The 25,795-nt window shown below is 44.6% G+C and overlaps 1 protein-coding gene across 1 annotated transcript; it reads left to right on the top strand.

The window, feature by feature from the left end:
* Positions 1 to 22,616: 22,616 nt before the first annotated feature.
* HMX1 (H6 family homeobox 1) lies at positions 22,617 to 25,237 on the top strand. The gene is made up of 2 exons (XM_061993874.1): positions 22,617 to 22,945; positions 24,663 to 25,237. The coding sequence occupies exons 1-2, from the start codon at positions 22,684 to 22,686 to the stop codon at positions 25,235 to 25,237; spliced, it is 837 nt and encodes a 278-aa protein (XP_061849858.1). The 5' UTR covers positions 22,617 to 22,683.
* The last annotated feature ends 558 nt before the right edge of the window (positions 25,238 to 25,795 follow it).

Below are 25,795 nucleotides of genomic sequence, written 5' to 3'. Positions count from 1 at the left end.
GAAAGGGACTGTTACAGAGTTCCTGCAATAGGACCGACCATTACTCCTCAGTTGATGCACCTGGATCCTTAAGTGTGTGAGTGTATCAGGGTGTCAGTGAAGATCTCCTGACTTTTTTTTTCCCTTTCTCAAACCAGATTTTCTATATTTGCCTACTTTTCTGAAAATCACTAGGAATCAGCAGACAGGTGAAAGAATGGCTTCAGAGGGATTTGTTCATGAGGAACTTCCTTACCCCCATGCTAACTTTGCCTAAAATAGCTTTTGCCCACATGTTATCCATCACAACTTTCTACTTTATGTGTGCAGTAAGTGTCCTCCATGAACAAAATGTAGACACTATAGTGTTTCCTGCTTTGAGTTCTGCAAGTAATCTTCTTGATGATTGAAATTAAAATGCAGATGGTCTTGTAAAAAGGACAGTTTTGTATTCTTTCTGCATTACTGAGGCCATTTCTCAGGCAAGAATCCAAGATTTGGATTAAAATTATTCAAATAAAACAATGAAAGGAAGAATTAAAAGGTAGATACATCCATCTAGTAACATAACTGTGAACTTAATACCCCAACCACCTTCTGCTCCCCTCTTCTTTCTGACTGTCATATAGCTCATGCTGAAGCAGCTATCATCTTTCACAAAACTGGAATGGATTTGTTGAGAGGACAAACTTGCATTACTGCTCCAAAACAGCAAAAAGGACAGGATAGGAACTGTCAGCTAAGGACCCGGTACTGACCTACTGAAGTCAGCAGAGGCTCTGCCGGCAGTGATTTGGGTGTGAATTAAGAGCCTGAATTCCAGGTGAATCAAGATATTTCTACCACTACTGTCAGTCTTCAGCTGAGATAATCTCTACCCTGCATCAGCAGTCAACCAGCTGAATAGCTGCCTTGCCTGTGGGGATGATGACTTGTGGCAACGAAGCACTGAAAGCAAGAAATCATCCAAGCCACTCTCCCACCATCCCACCCTCTGAGTGGAAGTTAAGTAAATCAAATCACTTTAGATAATCTCTTATGGAGATCTCTTCTAACCCATGTTTCTGCAGCACAAGTCCTGGGATTTCTATCAAACTCATTTCTTGTATACCACCTTAAAAGACAGTGTGCTTCTACTATTTATCCTGGTTTTCTTTGCTATAATTTTAAGTGGTTTCTCATTCTTCTTCAGTTGCTCACAAGTGATTACCAGCAACTTTGTAGCAACATTTTACATATAGAAAACTCTTGTTCCCATACTATCTTTTTTTTGTTTTTTTCAAGTTTAAACAAAACTACACCTTTTATCCTTCATGTTTTCCAGTTTTCCTTTATCCTATAGACTCTTTCCTGTTGATCAATATGAGGGCAGCCAAGCTTCCCAACTCTGCAAGCAGCATGCCAAAATATGATTAGGCAGGGAGCTGCAAGGCACGTACCTTGGAAGGGCCAGCAGGGAGGGAACCAGTAGTCTGGAAAAGAGTTAGAGTGCCAAAGGGTGTGGTTCCTGTGAAAAGTGGTTTCTATGAAAATCTGAAATTTCTACAAAAATCTGATAATCTGGGGCAGATGTTCCCCAGAGTGACTCAGTGAGTGTGATCACACCACAGCTCAAGGTACCTTATTTTCTGTATATTGAGAATGTGGATTATTCAGCAGCCTCCATGCAAGTAAAGAGTGATGTAATATGTCCCAGGTAGAAAAGATATTTTTGGACTGTTCAAGAGCAAGAGTGAGGCCATTCCTGTTTAAAGCATCTGCATGACATATCTCTTAAAATAAAGAGAACATTTTCTTGAAGGACAGAGAACATATTTCTTGGCCAGAAATTACATTGCCACACACATCACAGACATTTTTACCCAGATGAGTGATACATTAAGCTTAATTTTCTCATCCTCGTCAAAAAGATGCAGATACCACAAACATGCAGTTCTACTAGTGGGGTATGGAATCAGTCCTGTATGTTATCCATAATTACATATAGGATCAGATCTGAATTAACTCAGCTTGATGTTCAAATCTAGACCCTGAAAATGTGTGGTTTGTGTTTTGGAGTACCAAAGTCTGAGTAATGAGTTCAGTCTTCTCTAATTCTTAACACTAATTGCTTATAGGTCAGACTTTCCAAATATAGGATCACAAAGAGGAAATGTGCAAAGTTAATTCCAGCATTTTCTCACTCTTATGAGCTTTGTAGGTAAGATTTCATGTTGATATTAATGAGTTCCCAAGCAATCAAAATTGATTTCAGAAAGTAGTAAAATTGAGGCTTAAATGTCTTACAGAACTGGAAAAGCTCCAAAATACAAAACCTCAGCAATGTTCAGAGTATGAACAGATTTGCATCTCTGTAGTACCAAAGCAGTGTGATATGTTGTACTATTAACAACATATCACATTGCTGGGAGACAGTAACAGGAGTTACAGACTACCTGTAAAATGACTTTTGGTTTGTATCTCACAAAGTTGTACAAGTACAGACAATGTTAATCAATGTTAATGGGCAATTCCAGATTTGGCACAGAAGAAACAGGTTAGTGTCTCTTGCTAGAGACATTTAGAGTTATGTGCTTGTTTTATATGGGGCAGGAAATTCTGTAAACAATATACCAATATGGCTTAAATTCCAACCCAAGATAGTATCTTACAGACTCCAGAAGCCTTTCCAAGAAGTGCAAACAACAGAGCTCACCTTCAAAAATGGAATTATATAGTATATACTGCATTCTTGTTATCTTTTAAACATTCTATTTACATTTGTCTTTAAAAAGATATTGTGGATGTGACAATTGTAGGGGACAGAAAAGAGCTTAGAAACAACTAGTAGCATTTTCTAGGTAAGAAGAAGCAAAAATCCAGAGGACCAATGTGAAGAGCAATGAGAGTGGGATAAACCAATGTAAAACCAAGACATGGGTAGTAACAAACATATTTTTCTGGAGAAAGGCTCTAAAGAGCCCCAGTGATGAGGAAAATCAGATGCAGGTGTGGTTGTAGAAGTGAGAGGAAAAAAATCTGCTGCAAACTATGTGTGTACAGAAAGTAGCTGTCATTGACATTTCATGAGGAGTCCTGTGTCCATGCTCAGATGATGTTACCATGGCTTGCAGGGAGCAGGACAGATCTCTGTAGGATTTTTCCCAGAGAAAAATTCTGCTTATTCTGCTATTGATTTTTAAAAAGAAAAAAGAAAAAAAAAATAAAGTAGAAGTTTCCTGTGTGATGGATCTGAGCAAGGCTCCAGAGCAAGGCAATGCCATAGGATACACACATTAGAGAAGCACCAAACTTATCTTTGCCTCTGAATGTCAAACTTGGAAAATTTTAGGAAATGTCAGGACTCAGGAGCTTCCAACACAATACCTGGAGAGTTGGAAATGCATCTTTCATCTTGGATAGTCACCTATTTTTTGGTGTGTTTATTTAAGACCAGATCTTATTTGGTCCGGTCCCATGGAATGTTATCCAGAAAAGAAAATTAGATCTTTTTAATAACTTATTTTTAATAAGATCTTTATTTGAATGAAACAAAAAACTCTGGAAGTGTTCTCTTTTTCTTTTTCCATTTTCCAATTAGGCAATAAAGACCTCTAAATCTTACATTTAAATAACAGCAACAAAAAAAACCCCAAACCAAATTACAGAATCACAGAAACCAAACCAAACCAACAAATAACAACAACAACAAAGTGAAGAGAAAGATCAAAATATTCTCTTTGTTTTGGGACAAATTCCTGGCGTAAAACTCTTGGGAAGCTCCTGCTCCGGGACGGCTCCATGAGGCTCCTCTCGCTTTGCACCAGGTTCTGCTCTGCTTTCGTCTTCCAAATGTACAGGATTATCGTCATTTTATTTGAGGGCGAGGGGGAGAGATCGAATAAAGAACCCCAGACCGGTCGGGACTCAGTTACTCCTCACCCAGGAGCCGGTGAAGGTGCCTGGAGTGGGAGAGCCACGGGGAGCCGCGGAGGTGGGACCCGGCCGAGGGTGCTGGGAGTAGAACGAATTCACCTCCCAGTTGGACAGAGAAGCTACTTCACAGGGGTAGAAATTTATCCCCTCTTTGCTTTGCCCTCCCTGCCTTTCCACTGGAGACACTGACTGCTCAGGGCTGCGCTGGTCCCGCTCTGCCAAGGGGACTGCCTGGCTTCGCGCTGGGATAGCACGGGAAGGGGGCAAAGGTATCCGGCAGGGTGCAGTCATCTCCGTGCCTCTTCCTAAGGGAAGCCATGAAACACGGGGCTCCAGAACCGAGAGGGTCTGGCAAAACATAATGATTTTGAAAGATGGATTTCCCTCAAAAAAAGAGAATGGAATGGAATGGAATGGAATGGAATGGAATGGAATGGAATGGAATGGAATGGAATGGAATGGAATGGAATAATAAATAAAATCGGTTTCCCCCGATTACTGTCAGGAGTGGAAAAGGGCTCGTGGTGGAGCACTGCGCGTCCCTGGTGCCGGTGGAGGAACGAGCGAGAGCCGCAGGCGCTTTCGGGGCCGGTCGTGGGGACGGACCGCCGGTGAGGCTTCAGGATCTCTCCTGCATTCCCACCCGACGGCACCTCTGCTCGCGGAGGAAGGAGGGGACAGCTAGATACATGGCCGTGGGGACCCCCGGCTCTGACCCCGGGCCTGGCCGGGCGCTGGCCCCGGGCCCGGAGCTGTGGGACCCGCGGCAAGCCGTGGCCGACCGTCGGGGAGGTGACAGACTCGGATATCGTTTCCCTTCCCCAGAAGTGACCGGGGAGGGTTTGGGGCTGGACTGAGCATCGACCTGCAGTCCTGGGGTCGACGTGGGCTCTAGGCTGCCCCTCTCCCGCCGGTCGACCCCTCCAGCAATCCCTCGGTGTTTTCCCACCCTTCCTCTTCTCTCACGGCCGGTACCGCAGCTTCTTTCGTCTTCTTAAATTAACCCACAAAGCGATCTCTCGCTCAGAAGTAGGGCACAGGAAAGTTGGGGGGGGGGGGGGGGGGGCGGAGAAGGGCAGGAAGATTTTTGTCATTGGCTGCAAGACATCTAAAAGCCCCTGCATTATGAACAGCCCAGTTCCTATCCAGGGCGGGAGACCGTCTTGCCGCCCCGCTTTGACGCCAGACACCGTCCGCTTGCGCACCCCTTCTCCCAGGGCCGAAGAGGAACAAGGCAGAACGGCCCGTCCCGGCTCCGCGACGTCTCGCCGGGGACGACTGCGCTGGCCTCGGCCCTTCCCACAGCCCGGGGCTCCCCAGGGCCGAGAGGTTTCCCTATCTTCCCTCTCCGCCGTCCCCGGGAAGAGCAGCACTCCCAGCCCAGGCAGCGTCCTGTGTCGTGCCCCTGGGGCAGGAGGAGGCAAAGCAGAGTGCAGAATGACCCCTCTCCTCGAGAGAAATGCAATGTCTGAAGGGTTGCACATCTCAGTTCCTCTCAGTTCTGTTCATAACAGAACACGGGTGACCCCATCCAGGCTTGCCCTGATGGCATCTACTCTCTTTCTCTTGGTGATAGTTTTGGTCTGTGCCTGTGTCCAGCAAGTCCACACCTTAAAATACATGCTAAAACCTGTAACATGCTGCCTATTGCAGCATTTCCATCAGACCTCAGGCAGTGCTTAACCATAATTTGGAGGACATTATCTTTGGTGACATTATCTTCTTGCCATCAAGCTGTATGTACTGAAACTGGCAAATCTGGCAACTTTAGTACTGACAGATTGTTTTTCCTAAATAGAGACTAACAAAAACCCAACTGTCATCACGTTGTGAGTCTAATGATGAGAGAGGAGAGTATGTGCTTTCCCATCACTGCTGCCAAATGCAGTTCCCCACAGTTTGAAGGGATCCAGTGAATACAAGGGAAACTTGGTGAAGGCAACACTGGCTGTCAAGATCACCATAAAGTTAAGCATCATCCTTCTCTTTGCAATGAGAGGGCAGGGAAGGGGAACTGAATCTTTTCTCCACTTATTACCTAGCAAACAATGGACAGAAAGAGTTACTGTGTTTCTTAAAGGCTACATATTCCCATAAAGTCCCTTTACAACCCACCATGCAGGGAGATGATGAGTGGGCAGTGGGTAATAGAAAGGATGGGGCTCTGTCTGTCTTCACCTTCCAACAGTTACAGAAAACCGCACAGTAACTGAACACAGGTCTGCTGTACAGGTCTTTACTGTTGATTTCCTCAGCACTATAGGAAAAATAAATCAATAAAAGAGAAATAAACAAACAATGCAAATTACATTTCTAGGGGAAATATCCGTGGATGGTTAAGATGACATTATAAATTGTACTAAGTGTTTTTTATTGCATTTTCTTGTGATTTTAACACTCACCAAACCCAGATTTGTTTGGTTTACATATGAATCAAAGACCACTGCTATAGCCTGATAACTCATCTGTTTCTTTTGACTTAACGAGGTTTTACTTGTGTTAAAAACATACCTTCAAGTCAAGTGGATGATCAAATAGAACTGATCTAGAAATCTGTCTCAAGATTAAAAAACGGGGATTTGAAATATGCTGTTTAAACCTACTAATGAAAACATAGTAGGTCTTTCTACCGAGGAGAGTGAAAAAAATAACCAATAAACAAATTACAGGAAATAAGTGAAATAATATAAAGAGGTATAATGGTGAAAATGTTTAAAGAAAAATTAACAGTCCATCTGGGGAAAGACTCGATCATGCAGACACAAAGAGTGCAACTGGGAAGAAGTTGATTGTCGTGTTTTGAGTTGATAGTCTAATTTTGACAAGTGTCAAAACGATAATTCCCAGATGAACAAAACAAAACAAATCAAAACGAAACAGGAGAACTGCAATTTCAGCACCTGAAGAAAAAGAGCTTTCCCGAGGTAAAGAAGAGCCAGGTCCCCGCTACGTCGTTAGTAGTTTTTAAACTGTGCCTGAAGATGGTGCTGTTTGGATGGCAGATGCAAGGTCTGGGCCAGGGGCCGCAGGAAAGTGTGTATTCTGAAAAGAAAACCTTGCTTACCCAGAGTTGTGTAACTGCAGATTGCTCCATTAGCCATTCCAGAAATCAAAGCAGTGCAGATACACCGAAAAACCTTTAACAAACAATTTAAGTTTTGAGCGATTTCACTGTCACTAAACAATTTCTTTTAAGGTGAAATTTCGGTCCCTGCCGACTCTGAGCAGATCTTCCTCTCCCCTTTCAGCCTGTCTGCAGCCCTTCTGCTCACTCTCCTGACACTCACCCCGAGCACGGCCCTTACTAACTTGCATCTGTGCACTTAGCACCCTGAGGAAAAGAGGAGTTGAAGGGAAATATGGTTGATTTTCTCTTCAACAGATGGTGAAGGAATTTTAAGTGGAACTTACCACCACATACAGTTTTTAATGTTATTAAGCTTGATTTTAGTGTGAATGCAAAGCAATCTTGCTCTAGTTTGTGACAGTCAATTCTACTCTCTTGGCCAGACTGGGAACCAGATTTTCTTCTGATGGTTTTAATAAGGTAATTTTTAAAAGGGCACCAGGAATTGGACTAGTAGATTAAAAAAGAAACACACTGGCACATGTAAGGCACTTCCCTGCAATTAGCAGTAAATAATCGGAGGGGAAAGCTAGCTTTCTGGCATAATTTGCAGAATTTATGTTTCCCCTAAATTGCACAATGCTTTTTAGCACCATATGCCAATCTGGGAATCTCAAGCGTAGTAATTAGCTTTGAGTTTTTGGAACACTTCATAAGGCCTGGATTAATCCCAACTGCATTATTTGGTGTCAGTTACTGTAAGTTGGAGACGTAGCATACTGAGTTACCAGCCAGTGAGTTGTGCAATAATGACCATATGCTGAATGCTGTTTCATGTCTTTCCTGTACGTGTATATTCTACCTATAAATTGTGCTAGATTCAATTAAGAGAAAAGCTGTATCCTCCTGATACAAAGCAAAGCCCAGTGCATTTTGCATAAAGCGAATGTCTCCCAAATAGTAGGCTTTAAGTCAGCCCCACTCTGAGCCATTGTACTGAAATATATGTTGCTTTTTAGAACTTTACATTACTTTCAGTGTTATCCTGGCACTATCTAATGACCAGCCATAGGAACTAAACAACTTACAGGGTCACAGACTTGAATGGAAGGGCAACCTTTGCACAGATTAAAGTATAGGAAGCTCTACCTACAGACCGTTTCTATCTCCTGTGCTCCCTTGCTGTTACAGCTTTGGCTTTGCCTCACCTATCAAAGTCCCTGGTCTTTGTTGCCTTGTGTGAAGAAGTCCTCAGAGCAGGGTCAGCAATCCATACTATTCTTGCACTGAAGTTTCCAGAGGAGTCGAGAGCACCCGAGAGATTCACATCAGAGTCTACCTGTGTATGTGTTATGATAGTTTAATTTTCTTTTTTTTCCCCTCAAATGAAGTTCAAGGTGACCTTCTAGCATCACTAGAAAGACTGTAAACAGATAGCTAATGCAATTCAGCTTCTCTGTGATGGTTGTTTGGTTTCTTGATCCACAGCAAGAGCATGGGTCCTCATCTCAGGGGACTTTTGGCTACAGGGCTTACATCCAGCAGGCAGAATCAAATCCAGAGTGAATAGTTGCCGCTGATTTGGTGAATCATTTTGCTTTTCAGTGTGTCTTCTGAAAAAAATACAGACATTAACAATGGCATTCTTCTCATTGTCTTTGCAGAATGGGAACCTGTTGCCAAAGCAATATGTCTAGTGTTGTTTGAGCTGTATAGCATTAAAAGGCCCTCCTCTGGCATTGGATGAGTTTCCCAGAGGCCCGTGTCATATTTTAAAGTCTATGAGAATATCTTGGATGTTTTAGTAAATATCAAAGGACACTAAGTAACCACATCTGAGCAACTTAACCACGTTCTGGGCATATGTATCTCAGCCACCATGGGCTCTGCTCACAGTCAGTGTAAAATATTAGGCACTTTTAGGGCACAGTGCATCTGACAAATGTGTCCTGTGCATGAGACGGACTGTGTGCTATGTTTATATGTTTTTTTGCAGTTTAGGGTGTCTAGGCTAGCTGTAAATGGCTAAATTATGGATGATTTCCACTCTAAATAACCCAGTTTCTGTTTCACTGCTTGGTGTAGTAATAAAAATGGAAGTGATGCTGGCAGACTCAGAACATCTGTGTTTCTCATTCTCCAAAGGCTTCATAGATTCTGGTTGAGAGGGAGAAAATAGCTTCTCCAAAGAAGTCATGAGAATGCTTCCCAAGAATGTGATGATGTTTCCAAGGCATTAAAATGAGAAAAAAGAAAAATCTAAGGAGGAATACAAACTCATTCTTTCAAAAGAAGAACCTCACCAGGGTTGTCTGTATAGAGCAACTTGTTCAGTAGTGTAGTGGGTTTTCTATTTTAGTCCCAGGAAGACCGAGTCCCATATCAGAAAGATGGTGACCTAAATTAAGACACCAGTAAAAGACAGAAACATATGCATCTCAGTTTTCAGGCAGTGGTGGAACAAGGCAAGCTGAATATTTATTAGTCCAAGGTCAGAGATTGTCTCAGGTAGTCAGAAGCTGAACACAAGATTCCTCTGTTCAGGTCCAATTTTCCTAGCCAAACGTCTTTGTAGGGACATGTGGGTTTGACAATGTCCCAAGTAGGATATTTTTCAGATGTGAAATTTGACACAGGCTTTATAGAAAATTCTTGGGTGTGGATGTTCTAATTTTTTTCTATTTTCTATTTTTTTTTGATAGACTGAAAGACTGTGTGGCTCATGAAAAAAAAGAACACTAGGAAACACTGCTCTTTGAGTTCAGTTGTTAACTGCTAAATCATTTCTAAACCAGGTCTGCTTCCTATTTTTTCCATTTCCAGTATAAAATATGTCACTATTTTATCCTGTGTGTTAAGATGTTAGATCAATATCTGAATAATTAGATACAGCAGGACAATGAACAGTTTAATTAGCCTTGAGGTTTTCAGAGTATTAGCTATTAAAACTAAATAGGAAAATTGGCTTGCTCTGAACCCTTTTATTTATAATTTGCAACTTGGCAAAAGTACTGATCTAAGTTTATTATGTATTTGGATTATGCAACACAGAACTGCTAGGAAAAATCTTAATCCGTCTAGACCACAGCAATCATTTTTGTTTTAGATCAGTTACACACACTGTGTTCTCATAATGTTTGGGATCATCTTGATGGGTTCTGAAGTACTAGGACCTTTTTTGAGCCATTTAACACCATGGATCTCACCTGTGTTTTCACTTTGACTACTTTTTTAGCAAGAGAAATGAGGAAAATATAACTTTTGGTTGAAGTTGAAAGCTCTTTGCAGAGGTCTGTGCTTGGACTAGAGAGGGGAATTTGGCCTCGAGGTGACATTGCAATAAGGCCAATTGGGTCTTCAGTCACCCCAGCTCAGCCAGGTACCTTTCTGCCCTTGTACTGAAGCAATTAAAACACATCTACACACCATATCCAAGAGCAAGGGTTGACAGAGAGGTTCTTCTATGCATTTTATTTTCACTTATGTTTTGCCTACATTGACATTTATGTTTTGTCCCATGCAAGTAAATATAGGCACAGATTTTGAAAGCAGATTAAAATGTCCTGATAGAGCAATCCAATATAAGAAGAGGAAACGAAAGAGGGAGGGAAAAGAAAATAGAGAAAAAAAAATTAATCTTTTTCAAAATAAGAGCAGAGTTTAAGTGCAGAGTCATCAGACAACTTTTTTGTTGACTTTATTTACACAAAGAAAGTATGCAAAATGCTGATTCCTGCTAGTAAAAATTATTTTCCTGTGTATTGCTTCACAAGTGTACCATTTTATACCAAGGAAGTCTGACTAAATATGCACCTGGGAAAAGAATCAGATAAGACTGCACAATAGAAATAAGTCAAGTTCAGAACAAAAAAGCTGCGGCCTGTGGTCAAAGATCACTGACTTCAAATAGATCAGGTACAGACACTTACTCAGAAAATTCCCAGCTCAGGGAAAGGCCCAGATTTTGTATTTCTTTTCACAGATCTCATCCAGATCCAAACTACTTTGCTGGGTAAAAGCCATATAAACTCTTATACCAGCTAATAATTTCCCCAGATTCTGGTGCTGTGAAAGACAGTCTTAGGATTTTTATACTTCTTTTCTTAAACATGCTGATTATGGTAGAACTTTAAATAGTTTGTGTCTACATATCCTGCTTGATTTCTGAATATATGCAGACAACACCTTTAGGATTTAGTAGTGTTTGCAAAATTTGTAGCAGCCATCTAATCTAGACAACCTAACTTAAATTGAATCTAAAGAATCTATATGTCCTCGTTAGGTGTCAACAAGGCTCCCAAAGCTCCCTAATTAACATTAAGGGTTACTTAGGATCAGAAAGATGCAAGCACTGCTTAAATCCCCATTAATCCTTCCCATTCCGCATACAAACTGTAGATTTTGTCCTTGTGAAAAGAAGTTCAGATTCCCCAGAGCTTTTGAGCCAGATCTCGTGGATTTCAGATTTTTTAAAGTGAACTTAGTCAATATATCAGAAGAGAAAATTTGTATGTAGGAAGTCTTCGAATATCAACACAGGACAGAAGGCAACAACCCAACATCAGACATAAAGATGCTTGCTGTTTCTAACTTGGAATCAAAGTGTCTTTTTAATCCATTGTTGATCCCAGAGGTGCTCACAAGACTTCATTGACCGTCACAAAGTCGAAGGAAGTATTTCATTGTTGCTTCATGGAATCATAGAATCTTTACAGTTGGAAAAGACTTTTTTTCCTGAATTGAACGTGATGTTAATATACATATAACCAAACATAGTTAACTTGGAATTATATAATTGTTGTGCCTAATAAAACAATTACAATTATGCTGGAAATGAAGAGTTCCAGATGAAACAATTTGGGCCTTATCTCATGAGGAAAGGCTACAGGAACTGGGGCTCTTTAGTCTAGAAAAGAGAAGACTGAGGGGTGATCTTGTTAACATTTACAAATATCTAAATGGTGGGTGGCAGGAGGTTGGGGCATCCCTTTTTCTAAAGGTACCTAGCAACAGGACAAGGGGTAATGGGATGAAGCTGGAACACAGAAAGTTCCATTTAAACACAAGAAAAAACTATTTCACTGTGAGGGTGAGGGAGCCCTGGCACAGGCTGCCCAGGGAGAGTGTGGAGTCTCCTTCCTTCAAGGTCTTCAAGACCCACCTGGACATGTTCCCATGCAACCTGATCTAGCTTGACCTGCTTCTGCATGGGGGTTGGACTAGATGATCTCTAAAGGTCCCTTGAGACCCCTACCATTCTATGACTCTTATCCCTGTGGACTAAAATAACAACAAATCTAAACAAACTTGGTGGTTTTATTCTCAACTGAACTTGACTTTGACTTCAGTGTACCATGTAACAACGTGATCACAATCACACAAAGCTTGACATTTTATGTAAGGGAATGTCTGCCATGCTTTTTTAAAAAGGTACATACTTTTTAAAGCATAAGCAAAAGATGTAATGATGAGTCAGGTCATTGTCTGCTGCCGGTCTTCAAACTAAAAGACACAAATTGAAGAAGGGGAAAGGATCATCTCAGCTAGACAAGCTAGAAGGATGCAGAAAATGAAGAAATAAGTGTAGGCTGCATTTCAATCAATGTCAAACAGCTAGAAGCTGGATGTTTGGTTTAATGCTGTTGTCCTCTACAGGGAGTTTTGGCAGCACCTGCAGCAGCCTTTTTCCCTGCCAAGCAGGGATGCATAGAAAGCGGAGATGGATCACCCTCTGCATGTGCCCCTTTTCCCTCTCCATGCAGAAAAAGCCAAGATAAATATATTAGACTTGACATCTGATTTCTGTCTGACTCCTGTCCCAAGTGGGAATCATGGCACTCTGGAAACACATGCTTGCTGCCATGGACAGCCACCTTGTTGAACACAAATGTCCTCTATCCCACATGAACCCTACGGAGACCCAACGGTGCTCAGGCCTTTGGTCTGACAACCAAAAAGTCCCGGTAAGATCTGTCTCAGTCTGAATATACTGGTTTTCGAATGTTCAGGAGACACATGAAAGCAAAGGCTACTCTTGGCTTCTTAGAGAGCAATTGCAAGCAGATGGTAGACATGTTTCTCTCTTACTAAATGTAAGAGGACAGATTCTTAGGCTTGACCAAACCTGGACAATCCATTGGGGCTGTAAAGGGGACTGAAAATGCTTCACCCAAAGCAAGAAGCAAGACAAAGTCAGACGAGCTCTGTGGAAACAGAGCATATAACGTTTCAGCAGCTCTGAGATCTACGTCAGAGTGTGTTACCTGCTGACAGCTCCAGAACAGAGGGAGGCAAAAAGACACTGAGCTCCTGCTGCAGAGGAGTGTCAAAAGCCCAAAGTGTTGGCATTGTTACAGCTACTTCCCCTCTTGTTTTCCCTGATGACCTGTGCAGACAATAAGACAGTAGATGTGAATGAGAGAAAACGTTCTTAGCTCATCCGGTTCACCTCTTTGACAAGGCAGACATGCTCCCTCCATTTTCTACATGGGGACAGTCAACTCTGTGAGGAAATGCCATTTCAGATCACCTGTAGTAAGCTTCTGAAAGATTCCTCTTGTGCACCTCAACAGTATAGTTGGTGTAAAGAAGAAAAGCAGATATTTGTGAAAAAAGTGTCTCTGGGATACAAGGGATATAAGTGTCAACCCCCTGAACCCAACTTGCCAAATGTTGTTCTCCTTTACTGCACAGGAGCCCGATTCAAGAGCAACCTTTGTTTGCTTGTTTATTAAGTACATATGTTTTATGGAGTCCATGATCTGCAGAAAACTTTCCAGCTTTTGGACCCAAGGGCAAAATCCTTCTTTCCAATCTACATAGCTAATCTTTATGCTGATATTTTGCTCTTCCTAAGGGATTTCCGTGCAGTGAGGGAAAGAGAAATATCTGAGCTCAAATCCACCAGGTGTATCTGAAGTGAAAGATCTGCTTTGTTGTCCTCCTCATTGCCTCCCTCAGCAAAAGGAGAAATGCAAAAAGGAAAATGCAATGGAAAAGGGGAAGGCCAATATTTCTAATATTTAATAAACTGACTGTTTTAAACCAAACATAGTGTATTTTTCCAATAAGATATCAGTTCCATCGGCATTAGCAGGACTTCACACCTCAACAAAGGAATGGAGATATTTCTCTCATACTTAACTTAGCCGTTTTCTGTGAGAAAGAGCAACATTTTGGAAAGGGCTTCCTTCCCACTCTTTAGATGTGTGTGATCTTGGATCACCCCTCTAGTTTCTCTTCTTTTTTTATTTTCACCAAGTGTAGTCATTTCCAATAAGGTTCATGAAGGATTTCTGCTTTTGAAGGTCCCAAATGGCTTAAATCACTCCTAGCACAAATGCACTCTCTATTGTGGAAACTGAAACCTGCCACACCATAAGGTGATCTGTATATTAGATCCAGATATCCTTTCACATCTGCATTTCCAAGCAGTGATGTGGTATGTTTTGAGTTAGCCTACTTTTAGAGCAGCTCATCAGATAGAGATATAGCTATAAATACTGCTAAGAGTCTGGTGTTTGTGAGGCTTTTGCAAGGATGCTGCTAGGGAGAGGAGGACATGTAGGCAAGAGATATTCTTTGCAACACACACATCATCTACTCAAACTACCATAACTGCACACCATGGTGACAGAGCATGTTTTCTTCCTACTGTCTGAGGAAACTTCTGTCCCTTGTCAGATGAACAGAGTTTTGAGTGTTTTGGTTTGGATCCGTGGTGACTTCATCCTTTAGTCCTAAGTGCAAACAGCATGACACAGCTTGGATCTGCAGACTACATGCTCTTCCACTCCAAAACAGGGTGGTCTCATATCTAGCAGGAGTAGAGCATGGACTTTATTATCTTGTAAATGTCCTGACATGGTCTACAATGCGACTGATAGGCCAAAATCTGCCAAGGAGTAAGTTTACAGAGAAGGCTATGAGCAGTCATTTCAGTTAACTGCCTCTTCTCTGTAGGGCTGCCCTTCACCCTGCACCATCTTATGTATTGTCATGGAATGGTGAGAAAATTTCTCCTAGACCAGACAATTGAAAGGAGACATGTATTTCATCTGACTTTTCTTAGATGACAGTTACTCCCTGAATGTGTGGACAATGATGGATAGATATGCTTTGTCTTTAAGAGGGACATAGGATTAAAAGATTGGGTGTAGAAGTCTCTACTTAGTTGATTAATCCCCCCACTCAGTAGATGTGTGAGAGAAGGAAATGAAAGGGGTATTGGTACCTCTTCCTACTTAGTTGGTAGGACATACCCCTGTGATGAACCTTCAGGTGTTTTTGCCCATCTCTCCAGTAATGTCTCTATTTAAATCAAGACTTTAGCTCTCTCTGGATCAGTCACAGATTTACAAAGTTTGATATGGAAATTTTTCTGCAGCAGGTCCACTTTTTGCTCCAACTTCAGATAAGTGCTGTGTAGATTTTATTATTCATAGCCAGAGGCCTGGGTAAGTTTCTGGGCTGACTTCTCATGTCCTCACAAGGGCAGAATGTGGGCTGGGGTGTTCAGGTTTCACGAGGAATTATTGTGGGAACTGGCTCATGCCGTCTTAACACAACTCAAGGAGTCTGTGAAGTCAAAGGGGAATCTTATGAGAAGGAGTTGATATGGTTGGGTTTCCTGCCTAGCCCCACTGAGATCTGGGGGAAGATAGCACATCTCAGTGCTGCTTGCCAAGAGAAAGCAAACAGAGCCTTACTACCAGGTTCACTCAGTGTTTGACCCAAGCTTCCTACTGCTTCAGGGTTTTCTAGGACTAATTAGACTTGATAACAAAATAATCCAGAACAAGAAAGTGAATGCATTTGGGGTTTCCATGCATTTGCATTAGAATCTGAGTTCACTGCAATACTAATTTTGACTATGTCCAGTGTTTTCTAAAGGCATTTCAACACTACTTTCATGTGAAAATGTAGTTTCTGTATACCACAATAAATACATTCATATGTATGTAACTGTATATATCTCTAGATATGTATCTCCACACATGCTGGAGCTTTGCAAAACTATTTATAATACATTACAGAACCATTTAAAAATTATATTCATCCCCAGATTTTAATGACTCACATAAACTTTAACTACTCCTTGATTTCTGTAGAGATTATTTCTAGACTGACTCAAACATTCATGGGTTTACATTTGTATACACATATATTATTGATGACAGAGGGGTTTTTAGGGGATATATGTAAGCCTCACTCAGATATGATTTGCAAAAGTATAATTTTCACATGACAATGAAAAATACTTTCCTTGATCTAATGGCAGTTTTACAGCTTGATATGTTGTCCTCTTTTATGATAAATGAATTACAAGTCAGTGGAAAGGGAATGCTTTCTGCTTTCTATCTATACAGAGCTCACTTGCTTCTTATTAATATAACTCATGAATACAGGTGGGTTTTTTGTATAATAAAGCTCCATGTCATTTTCCCAAGCTTTCTTAAACCTTTTCCTTAGAATACACTATTGAAGTTCAAAAGCTAGTATAATTTTTGCCAGCATGTTAATGTCATTTGGGGGCTAACTATGATTCATACTTCAGTTTTCCTTTTATACAACTGTAAAAATACAAAGGATGTCTTCTACTGCAAGTTTGTAATACTTTCTTTGATCGAATTTGGCTCTATCCTGGAATTAATCTAAAACTCCTGAGTCAGTCAGATTTAAGAAGGTATGAGTTTTTACCAACTTCACTAAGCTCAAACTGGTTTTGAATTTTGATCTAAGAATCCAATGTAACAACACGTGGGGAAGGTCATTGCAGTCCTTGAAAATGGTTTAATTCTCCATTAAAATCATCTGTAATTGGATGAGGGAAGGAGGGTAGCATTTTAATTACATTTTACTTTAGAATCCTCAACCTCTGGTAGAAAATCTTCAGATTCAAGCTGTGGGGACATGCAAAGTAGAGACAAAGTTTACCTTCTTAATTTAAAAAAAAAAAGTTTCTTATATAACACAACAGTGGAATTTTTAAAGGTTGTATGACATCTTTAACAGTTGTATTCCTTTGTGACAATGCAGTACATTAGGTTTTTCCCCCTAGACCTTTTGTTTTAGGCAAGAGGAAAAATAATTCCAAAAATCTAGGTTAAAGCTCAATACTTTTCAGAGTATTTTTACTCTGTCTCTGTATTTTCCAACTTGATTGTTAACAGAAAAAGAAAAAAAATCCACGGTTAAGTCTGGTAAGGATCTCTTTCCATAATGCTCTTTTGCTCTTTTGCCTGCATAACAATAATAAAAGCTTTATTGGCATCTATTTCACATGACCTCAATAATTCTCCTGTGTCTGACCCTAACCAGTACTAATAAAATCAAGTATTCTCTCACTGCATGTATATCTTTAAAAACAAAAAGTTAAAACTGTGTGAGGAAATCAATGTCAAAGATCTTTCTGGAAAAGTCACTTTAAAGTAACTTTTTTTCAGAGTTTTTCAGAGATATATAATTTGCTGATGATCCATTTTCTCTCTCACTCCCCATCTCCCGTCAGACAATTAATAAATATTTGTGAAAGAGTCTGGGATTTTAACACAGGGAATAGCTCTTCCTCCAAATCACTCTCCAAGTGTTTTCTTCGTTAATGTATTCCCGCACCTAAGGCTATTCCAGAGTTTGATAATTTATCATGGGTTAAAATCTCCCTGACTTAGCAAGGAAACAGCATTTAAACGACACGAATCCTGCTCCAAATTGTGTAACATCTTTAACGAGCATCACGGAGAGTCAGGAGATGCTGTGGGCTGGAAGTTTCCATCCAAAGCACTTAGTGACTATCTGTGAATAATGAATACATTCATGAGAATCAACATGGGTTGTGTAGCGTCCTTGAAAGGGGGAAAGTTCTCTGCCAGTATCACTGATGGAGAAGAACTCAGTAGTGTTGGGTTTGTAGAGATCATTTACTGAAAACAAACAACAAATAAATAAATGAAAAGCAAATAAATAAAGAATAAACAAACAAAGAGCAAACAAACAAAAAATCACACCCAATTCTACAAATCATAGTTATCAATTTCTCTGTTATTCAATCTTCGGGTATCCCTTAAAATTTATTGCAAAATCAGAAAGGAATTCCACTAAGTGTTGCTGCACTTCAGTGTTATTTAACCCATATTTGAAGGGGTTTAGGCTTTTCTACAGGCGGGGAGGGGACAGGGGAGGGGAAAGAAATTCCTTGTCCCTTGAGGTTCCCTGTCGGAAAGGCCACCCAAAATGGGGTACGCCCATCAGATGCGCAAAGGACCCTCACTTGGGGAAGGATTGGGGGGGCAGGGAGGTAGGGACAGCCCTCTGAAACACCCCCTGCACTGGTCCCGGTAAGGACCAGCGGGGTGTGACCCCCGCCCCTCCGTTCCCTCGGGTCCTGCTCCCCCAGGACCCTCCTCCCCAGCACTCCTCGGGACCAGGAGGAAGAAGATGTTATACAGAGGTTTAGAGGCGATGCAAACACCTCCTGGTTGATTTTTTTATTTATTTAAAAAGATATCCGAAGAGTCTTGTCACCACCTCTCCTCTAAATCAGCATTAGACCCAAAACTCACTTGCTTTTGCATCGTTATACCTGCTTTGACGTTTGGCAGTTTACTGAAGATGCAAATACGATCTTGATTTTCTTTATTTTTATGGCTGAAAAGAACCTGGCTGAAAATAATATTATTTTTATTTATAAGTGTATGCATATATATAGAGATATGTTTAAAGATATTAACCCGAGGCAGATCTTGATCAAATATTTCCTTACCCGTAGCGTTGCTGGCTGATCTGTTAGGAGAGTGACAGGAATGGAGCGATCTCTTCAGCATGGAGAAGGGAGAGATGACTCCCCCTCCTAAAAAGCCCTCTCTGCCTGCTGCGCTGGGGATTAAATCATCTCCGGCAAAGACCCGGCTCCAAACGTACCACCAGCCCTTAAAAGCAGAGAGGAGCAGAGGTTAGGTAGTGAACGCTAAAACCTGTCTTTCATTTCTATTTTACGACACATCGAAGTGATGCTGGTAGGGGTAGAGCAGGGGGAGACATCAAACACTAGCAGGGTAATTGCATTCATATTGCAAGCAGGCCCGCTCCAGCGAGAGCAGGCAGTCCGACATCACCGCGGCTCACTGGAGGCACTTGTCACACTCGCATATACATATTCGGCCCCTAAAATAACCCCCTCCGTCTGCTGATTCCCTCCAGCGCTCGACCCCAAATCCCCACTCCTCTCTGCCCTCTACGTAACAGCCGCCCGTGCTTTGCACTCACGTCGGGCAAAACCTGCTAAAAGCTGAGTAGCCATCGGAGATGGTGTTGGAGGGATATCCCGTGGGCATGTGGCTGGTGGGCATCCCACACCAGTGACCGGCACGGACTAGGAGCCAGGGATGCTCAGGAGGAGGGACCCCACAGGCAACAGTGCCAGGGCCACGGGTAGCAGCCATCTCAGAGCTGCTCCAGGTCTGGAGGTCTCCAAAGCTTCAGAGAAAAACATGTACCTGGGAAAGAAACAGACGCAGGGGGAAAATAAGAATAAAGGGTTCACCACCTGCAGTCTAAATCTGATCTCAAAGCCACTTCTGCTGAAAACACGGGGCAGGCAGGAGCTTGCTGCCCAGGGGAAGCCTCTCCACTCAGTTGCCTGAAAAAAGCCCCAAACAAATAAAATAAAGGGTTTACCGTGGTACAAACAGATGGCTGTGAGAGAGGAGGCGGTGTGAGAAGAAGAGGTCCTGCCTCACCGCAAGAGCCGGCCCATGAGTCGCTCTGGAACGGCCCTTGCTTAGTCGGGGGTGAGAGCAATGCTCTCGGCATAACGGATTCCCCCTGCCTCGTCGGGCAAGTGACATACAAAGGAGTTAGGGCAAGAGCCCAGGATGCCTTTCGGACACTAAATTACTAAAATACTTTGTCTGACTGCTTTTTCTGCTGGCTACACGGAGACCTGCTGGGTGGCTGCAGGGAGCCAGCGAGTAAACAAACACACGCCCTTTTCTCCTCATCATCACAATAAGTATAAGGAGTATTAAGCACAAAGTATTGGTAGCCATGTAACTATAGCAAAGGAAAAGGTACGTAAACATAACTACAGGCATTAAAAAATACCCCATACACATGGACGTGTACGTACAATGTTGTAATGGTGGACAGAGAATTATACTTATCCTGATTTTGAGTTTCAGGAATATGTCTGAATGTACATGACTTTTCACAGAGTTCAGCTTTACTGCACACCAGTTACAAGTTATGCTAAAGAAATAAGGAGAGGGAGGAAAAAGCAAGAGAAAATTTGCTGTAATTTATTTTATTATATTATTTATAAGCCAAGAGCAAGTAATGTTCAATAGGTTGCATGATCACAGTGTAGGGAAACTTTACAAAATATGGCTCTGATACACACATATCGTTTGCACAGTGTATGTAAAGTTTATAGAATTATCCAGGGTCCACATTTTTCTCTTTATTCCGTAAATCACAGGTAAATTTTCCGAGTCTGCCAGGCAAATAGAGCTGATAATTTACGGATTCTCAGACGTTGTCTATACAGCAAGCAACACGCACCAAGATACGCAGAACTTGAAAGCAATGTTCGTTAACATCATTCCTGTGCAACAAGTGACGAAAGCCTTTTGACTGGTTTATAATTCTCGGTCTCTATCTAGGTAACATAGAAAACCAAACGTGTCCCTGTATATTCCTGCTTTTTACAGTGTCCATTTCAGAGCTCTGACTGCGGGTTTCTTGGAGTCTTTGGAAGTGGAAATACTACGTTTGTTTGTTTAAATTTTAAATTTCAAAACTAATTTTTACAAAAATAAATCTTCTTTCCTGAAATAGGCTCTGACCTCAAAGGTCCCCATCACCATATCGGGGAAGGGAACGGGCCCCTCCGTGACGGGAAGACCCACTCCGCACCCGGTTGCACCCCAGCCCCGCCGGACAATCCCTCCGGGCAGCAATCGGTGCCTCCGTTCAAAAGCTGAAGGGGAGGCGGGGCTTGGGAAAGGGATGCTTATCTAGGAATACACTAAAGAGGAACAATAGGGATAGATACTCCAGCAAAAAGAGGTAGAGCAGAGCAGAGCAGGAGGAGGGAGATGACTCGCCCGTGAACATCGCAGGGACACCTGTGTACTCATCCAAATCTCCACGGGTCTCCGACGTGCATTCGGGACCGACTCGTTCCTCTACAAACCCGGCTTGCCTGCTCTCAAAAGGGAAAAGAGCAGAAGATAATTCCTGCCGCGGAGCCCTGCAATAAGAGGAGGTTTTGTGGAGTTACTGGAGGTCCCTGCCAGATAGTCCCCAGGCAGGCGGATCCAGAGGATCGGGAAGAGAGGGCAGGTGGAGAGGGGCTCTCTGGCTTTCCATGAAGAGGAATTACAACAGAAATAGCAATAAAAAGTCGGGCTGCTGAGGGGTGCCAGGGGCGCCAGGAGCCAGGGGTACTCGCTGGAGCGAGCAGTGCATTGTATCTTGGTAAAAGACGGGGTGGTGTGGAGGGCCCCATCTTCGGTGAGCGGGGGCCTTCTTTCTAAACAAACTATGCAGACATAACATGCACATATAAAAAATATGCATATATGTATACACACATGTATATACACATATATGTATGTAAAGGAAGATGTCACGAACAGGGCCTCGGAAGACCCTATAGACGAAGATCCCCCACCCTCTCGTGCTGGGCATCTTTCCCTCCAACGGTGGGACAGCCCGTGCCCGCGGTCACTTGCCTGCTCACGGGGGCGGGGATGTTGTGACTGTGTCCCCCGTCACTCCCCTCAATTCAAGTGCCCCAACCCATGGGCTCCGGACAAGGGCAACCTCACCACTCAGCCGCAAGGCCGAGCCGGTTCTCTGGGCGGCGGAGGGCGCATCTCCTCCGTCCATCGCCGACGCCGGCCGCATGAAAGAGCCCGGCGAAGGGTGGGGGTGGGGGGAGAGGTGGTTGATTATTATTAATGATATTAATATAACCGCGATGTCTGCGGTGCGGATTGGCTGTCTGGACTGCCCACTGAACCCACTGCAGCCAATGGGAAGGCCAGGACGTGGAACGGCCATGCCCAACCCCTCTTCTGCAGCCCGTGTGTAAGGCCGGCGCTGCCTCTCCCCCCGAGCTGGGATTTGCTCCCTAATTGACCTAAATAAAGAGCTCATGAGTGGCAGTCCCGGGGCGGCGCGCGCACACACACACGCGCGCACACACACACATACGCACACACACACACATATGCACACACACACACACACACGCACACACAGATACTCACGCAGACCCACGCACGCCCACGCCCAGGCACCGGCAGCGCCCGGCCCCGCCGCGCTCCGCGCCTCGCGCTTCCCCCGCGGGATTCCCATTTGCCGCCGCGCTCCTCCAATCGCAGGGTTCCCCCTCCCGTGTCCAGCGTTTAACTCGCATGACATTTTTATTTCGTTATTATCGTTTTCGCGCAGAATCTGGCGCCTCCGATGGGTTGCCTCGTTGCTTTTTTTTTTTTCCCCGTTCCCTTCCCCTCCTCCCCCTCCCCCCTCCCCTCCTAGCTTGCAGGAAATGATGGCAAACCGCGATCTGAAATGATTACTCCGGAAAAAAAACCTTTTATACCAGGAGAGCATCCACGGGGCTAGGCAGAGGTAGGAGGCGGCCGCGGGGCAGCGGGGAGCCGAGGAGTCAGCCGCCGGCGGGAGCCGGGACTCCCCTCCCGCAGCCCTCTCCGACGATGCCGGACGAAGCCACGGAAAGCGCCGGCTCCACCTCCGCCCGCGTCTCATCCTTCTTCATCGAGGACCTGCTGGGCACCGAGGGCACGGCAGGCGGCGGGGTGCGGCGGGCGGCGGCGGGTGGCGGCGGGCGCGGGGGTCCGCGCTGCGGGCCCCGCTCTCCGCTGCACCTCGGCGCCCCGGGCTGCCCCCTCCGCGACGCCGCCGTCGACTGGTACCGCCGAGCGCACGCCGCCTTCCTGGGCTGCGCCAGTCCCGATAGTAAGTCTCTCTTCCCTATCCTTAGTCGTTGGGCCCGGCTGGGGATGGGGAGGGTAGGGAGAAAGTCTCTGCTGCCCCCGAGAGGGTCCGGTCCCGCAGCGGCCCTGGGGGCAGGCTCGGAGTGGGATGCTTGGGGTGCCCTCCGCAGCCCTTGCCCTGCCTCCCGGGGCAAATCTCCGGAAATCCTCAAGATGTGTCAGATACCTGGAGCCCCCGCCCCGCCGCAGAAACCTAAACAGGAGTTGTTTGCTCGCTCGAGTATTTTTTTATTTCCCTTTTTATTTCCCTATCCTTTTCCCTTTCTCCTTTTTTCTTTTTTTTTTTTAAAAGAGATATATGAGTGGGTTTGGGTTGGGGTTTTTTTTGTTTGTTTGTTTTGTTTTTTTCTGGTGCCCCAACAAGCCGGAAAGCTGGGAGCACAATCTTTAGCAGAGAGTTCCGAAAGCTGGGGAAGCAGCTGAGCTCGAGCCCCTGCTCTTCGGCTGCCCCTTCCCTCAGCGCCGGCCCCGCCGCCCGCCTGCCCGCCCGCCTCCAGCAGCGCGGCAGGGGCAAGGGCAGACAGCGCCAGACCCTGAAGACACCCCGCTGGAAGGGCGCTGGAGGAAAAGTCTGAGTTCGGGGACAGAAAGGAACATCTGAAAAAGTTTATGGCCTGCAATCAGTGGTTATTTTTATCCTGATAGAAAAAATATTGTCGCTCGTCATGTCTCAGTGATCTTACACGAGCCTGTAGAGTTCTCACTGTTGCTCAAGAGGCGTAATCTATAATCCAGAGATTCTTTTTACAGTGATGAGTTCATTAATATTTTTCATTTCTCTCAAAAGTACGTCTAGAAACAGAAAAGTACTCCAGAAACAACTACCTTGGTTTTCTAGGGTTTTTTTCCCGTTTTTTCCTCTGTTCTTTAAAAATAGGAAATAATTTTTTTCCCCTTCAAAATTGCACGTGGAAAACACAATGTTAGAAACTCCACAGATACATTCTGGGAGGCGATGTCCCAGTATTAGAGTAGCTGATCCGATCCATTTGGTTTATCAGATTCAAAACAGCGTGAAGGGAAAATATTTCTTCCTTTATCTCCCTTTGTATACACACATGCACTATGACCCCTCTTTACACACAGCTGTATGCTTACATGTGTACTTGTGAATATATATCTGTACATCTATTTGTAAGTGTATTTGTGTAGACATGTGTGTGTAAGTATATACACGTGTGTGTAAGAGTTTACATGCATTCATATGTGTAGGTACATACACAAAAAGTATATACATACTTATATCCATATGCACGTGTGTGTACACTTGTATTTACATGTGCAGAAAATGCATCTAAAGGTATATTATGTGTATATCTATGTGTTCGTTTAGGTGCGTTCATACACATAGATGTGTATACACATACGTATAGATGTGACCTTGTACGTGAGTCTATGTACATACACGTGAAATATCAGTTCCGTGTTTCTATGTAAGTATACGTGAGCCTGTGTGTAGGTAAAGTATTTGGGAGTTTATAGCAAAAGGCAGAACAGCGGTAGGAGCCTTTGCCCGGGTCCTTTGCCCCGGGCGCCTCTTGCCATCCCGGCATGGCTCTCTCCGCAGCCGCTTTCTCTCCTCCAGCGAGTAGGGCGAGAAGCCGGCCAGGCGATACGCCACTTCCCGGCACTCCCCGGCTCAGCATTTCCACCTCGCAGCCCTCTGCCTCTTTCCGCAGCCAGCGACCGGGACTCGCCCGAGCTGCCTGAGGAGCCGGCGGAGCGGGCAGGAAGCGGCGGGCCAGCGGCATCCCGCGGCCCGGCGGGCGGGCGGCCGGGACCCGGCGGCCGCGAAGAGGAGGAGGAGCGCGGCGAGGAGCAGGGAGAGCCGGAGCAACGGGCAGCCGGCCGCAAGAAGAAGACGCGCACGGTGTTCAGCCGCAGCCAGGTCTTCCAGCTGGAGTCCACCTTCGACGTGAAGCGCTACCTGAGCAGCTCGGAGCGGGCCGGGCTGGCTGCCTCACTGCACCTCACCGAGACCCAGGTGAAGATCTGGTTCCAGAATCGCCGCAACAAGTGGAAGCGGCAACTGGCCGCCGACCTGGAGGCGGCCAACCTCTCCCACGCCGCCCAAAGGATAGTGCGGGTCCCCATTTTGTACCACGAGAACTCGCCGGCGAGCGCCTTAGGCTTCACTCTGCCCCACATGTCACCCCCTTTAGTGGGCTTCTCCAGCGGCGTCAGCTACCCACTGGGCACCTTCCCCGCCGCCTCCCTCCCTCTTCTACGGTCGCAGATGACAGGACTCGTCTGAGCGCCCACCTGTGCCGGGACCGCTGCCCTCTCGCCCCCCTCCCCCGGATTCCAGTTCCACCCCCTCTTCCTCTCCGGACGTTTTATTTCCAACTTACTCGTTTCTCTGTTTTCTGCTTTTTGATCTTTTTTTTCCCCCCCTTTTTTTTAAAAACGTGCAATAAACTTATTTCTGGGGTTAACTCGGAGCGACGCGCAGCAGTCGGAGGGAACAGAGAGGACTACGAGGACCCCCGCCATGAGCCGAGAGCGGGTCGGCGGGGCTCCCCCCGCCGCGCATCCAAAGAAAATGCAGCCCCGTGGCAACAGCAAAGTCCTTACCGCCGCCTCGACCCCGGGGTGACGCAGGCCGGTGTTTTCTGGGGGCTACAGTCCCCCAACAGCCGCTTTCCCCCTCACACCGCAGAGTTGCCGAGCGTGAGACGAATGTACGGAATCATCGGGTCCGGAGACGCTTCCTGGCCCCACCGTCCCCTCCACACGGACGGCGAAGCCTCGGGGCCCCCTCCTCGGCCGAGAGACCTTCCTCGGGTCTTCCACCGCCCCGGGCCAGCTCTCC

This window comes from Colius striatus, chromosome 3 (genome assembly GCF_028858725.1).
Source record: "Colius striatus isolate bColStr4 chromosome 3, bColStr4.1.hap1, whole genome shotgun sequence".
NCBI classification, from domain to species: domain Eukaryota; kingdom Metazoa; phylum Chordata; class Aves; order Coliiformes; family Coliidae; genus Colius; species Colius striatus.
This window is presented reverse-complemented; position numbering and strand designations above follow the sequence as displayed.

Coding starts and splice junctions, on each gene's coding strand:
- HMX1 (XM_061993874.1), top strand. CDS start 22,684: ATGCCGGACGAAGCCACGGAAAGCGCCGGCTCCACCTCCGCCCGCGTC. Junction 22,946..24,662: donor GGGCTGCGCCAGTCCCGATA/GTAAGTCTCTCT, acceptor CTCTTTCCGCAG/CCAGCGACCGGGACTCGCCC.